The sequence below is a fragment of the Quercus robur genome, chromosome 8 (assembly GCF_932294415.1).
Source record: "Quercus robur chromosome 8, dhQueRobu3.1, whole genome shotgun sequence".
In the NCBI taxonomy this organism is placed as follows: domain Eukaryota; kingdom Viridiplantae; phylum Streptophyta; class Magnoliopsida; order Fagales; family Fagaceae; genus Quercus; species Quercus robur.
Window position 1 is genome coordinate 50,180,228 of NC_065541.1, and position 2,020 is coordinate 50,182,247.

The 2,020-nt window shown below is 32.8% G+C and overlaps 1 protein-coding gene across 1 annotated transcript; it reads right to left on the reverse strand.

The window, feature by feature from the left end:
- Window positions 1–1,238: 1,238 nt before the first annotated feature.
- On the reverse strand, window positions 1,239–2,020 carry LOC126694023 (brassinosteroid-responsive RING protein 1-like). The gene has a single exon (XM_050390049.1). It carries the CDS (start codon window positions 1,913–1,915, stop codon window positions 1,388–1,390), a length of 528 nt encoding a protein of 175 aa, XP_050246006.1. The 5' UTR covers window positions 1,916–2,020; the 3' UTR covers window positions 1,239–1,387.

The following is a 2,020-nucleotide window of genomic DNA, read 5'->3' on the forward strand; positions in this document are numbered from 1 at the left end:
AAGTTAATTGATTTATGTCCCAATTTTCCGGTCTAATTACGAAGAGGTAAGTTATGATTTACAATATTTTTACAAATGATAAAGTTTCATTGTATTTAAAAATTACACATTCCAAGCTCTAGCTAGTACTTATGCTCATACGTACGGCAAGAAATGAATTAAAAATTTAGATCAGATAATCCACTTTGAATCTTCTCAAAAAAAGAAAAAAAAAAAAATTCCACTTTGAAAGAATGACTATGTGGTTGTCGGTTTGAAGATTCTTTTGACAATACCTATGAAAGCAAAGTTTTGAAACGGTCAAATGTTACTAGAAATCTTGGACCGTAAATTAAAGAAGGGGAAAAAGGAAAGAGCAAAGCCCTGAAAAGTCCCTAAATTACCAACCCCCTGGGTCCCCCGCATTTCCAGTTTCTTCATTTTTAATTATAGATTTTTTGGCTTGCTAGGAACATATACATATATATATATATATATATATATATATATATATACATTGTGAACTTTACGATGTTTGAACGGTACAGAATATGCATTTTCTAGAAGGGACTGTTGGCAAAAATAGTATTAACTTCTTGGAGGCAGATTGAAAATGACTTCATTTGAAACTCAAGTACTATATTGGATCCAATTAATGAATCACTTGAAGACAGGTACTAATAATAAAACTATCAAAAAAAAAAAAAAAGGTGCTAATAATAAGACTTGTATTATAGATTACACTATCAATTTACATAATTACATGGGGTAGATATTGTAATAATTTTAAACTTACTACATGTATAGTATCTATCGAGAAATTTATAACTCATGTCATTGTCCAATCTTTTTAACTATAGAATTATATCATCGCACACCCTTGATGCGATAGTCACTTCGCAAGTATAAGTGCTTGTAAGGTGTTGGGGGAAAGGGTCGGGGTTCAAGTCTCAGGAGGAAGTTTTATACACATATACACTTAGATTAGGTTAGAGTAAAATTCTATCTGGTAAAATAAAAAATAAAAATAAAACTATAGAATTATAAATAAAGAAAAAGTTATATAGTACTTATTGTATTAATTACTACAACAATGTGAATTAATTACTTATTGTAGATGAATTGATACCTTTCTATACACAAAATACTCAGAGGTTAGGGAAGGAAGGATTCAATATGTGGAGTTAACGGCATATTGCAATTATTTTTATAAAATTAAATTAAATTAATTAAAAAAAAAGTGAACCCCTGCACACATGTTGGATCATTTGAAATTCATTAACACGCAACTAATTCTATTATCCTCGTGACCTTACTTGGATCAATGATACATACATAAGAGTCAAACACACCAACGTGCGGTACTGTCATGAAAAATTGAAAATACAAACAAGATAAAAACACTATCCTAGCACATAACATAGTCCTCACCAAAGAGATAAGCAATCCTCTCCATCCTCCATGGATCTTTCTCATCTTTCACTTCCTCAGACAGTGCAGGCAGTAGCTGAAGTCTGCACAAAGGGCACGTTACCTGACCATGATCCACCCACCCATCTATGCACTCTCTATGATACACATGACTACAATTTGCAGGCTCTCTAATCTCTTCACTTTTCTCAATGCAATTCAAGCATATTGCACATAAAATGGAGTCCTCTCCCTCTTGAGCTCTTGATTGTTTGAGAAAATTGCTGAGTTCTACCACTGGTAGCTTCTTCTTTATCAACTTTGAGACAACAGAACCTGTGAATGGTACCTGAACCATCAAGGGTGAGGGGCTATCTATATCTTCTTCCTCAACAGAGTCTTGGTTTGAGTTGCAATCTTGGTTTGACTCCTTACACTTATGTGGATAAAAGAAGGCCACCAAAACAAGGAATATGAGCCTACCTAGGAAGTTTAGGAGATTTGGCATAATTCTTGACATTTTCATGTATTCAGATACTAATATCACTTTGAGAACTAAAATTATGAGATCGATGAAAGTAAGGAACTTCTGAGGGAGGACATATATATATATATATATATATGGGAGCCT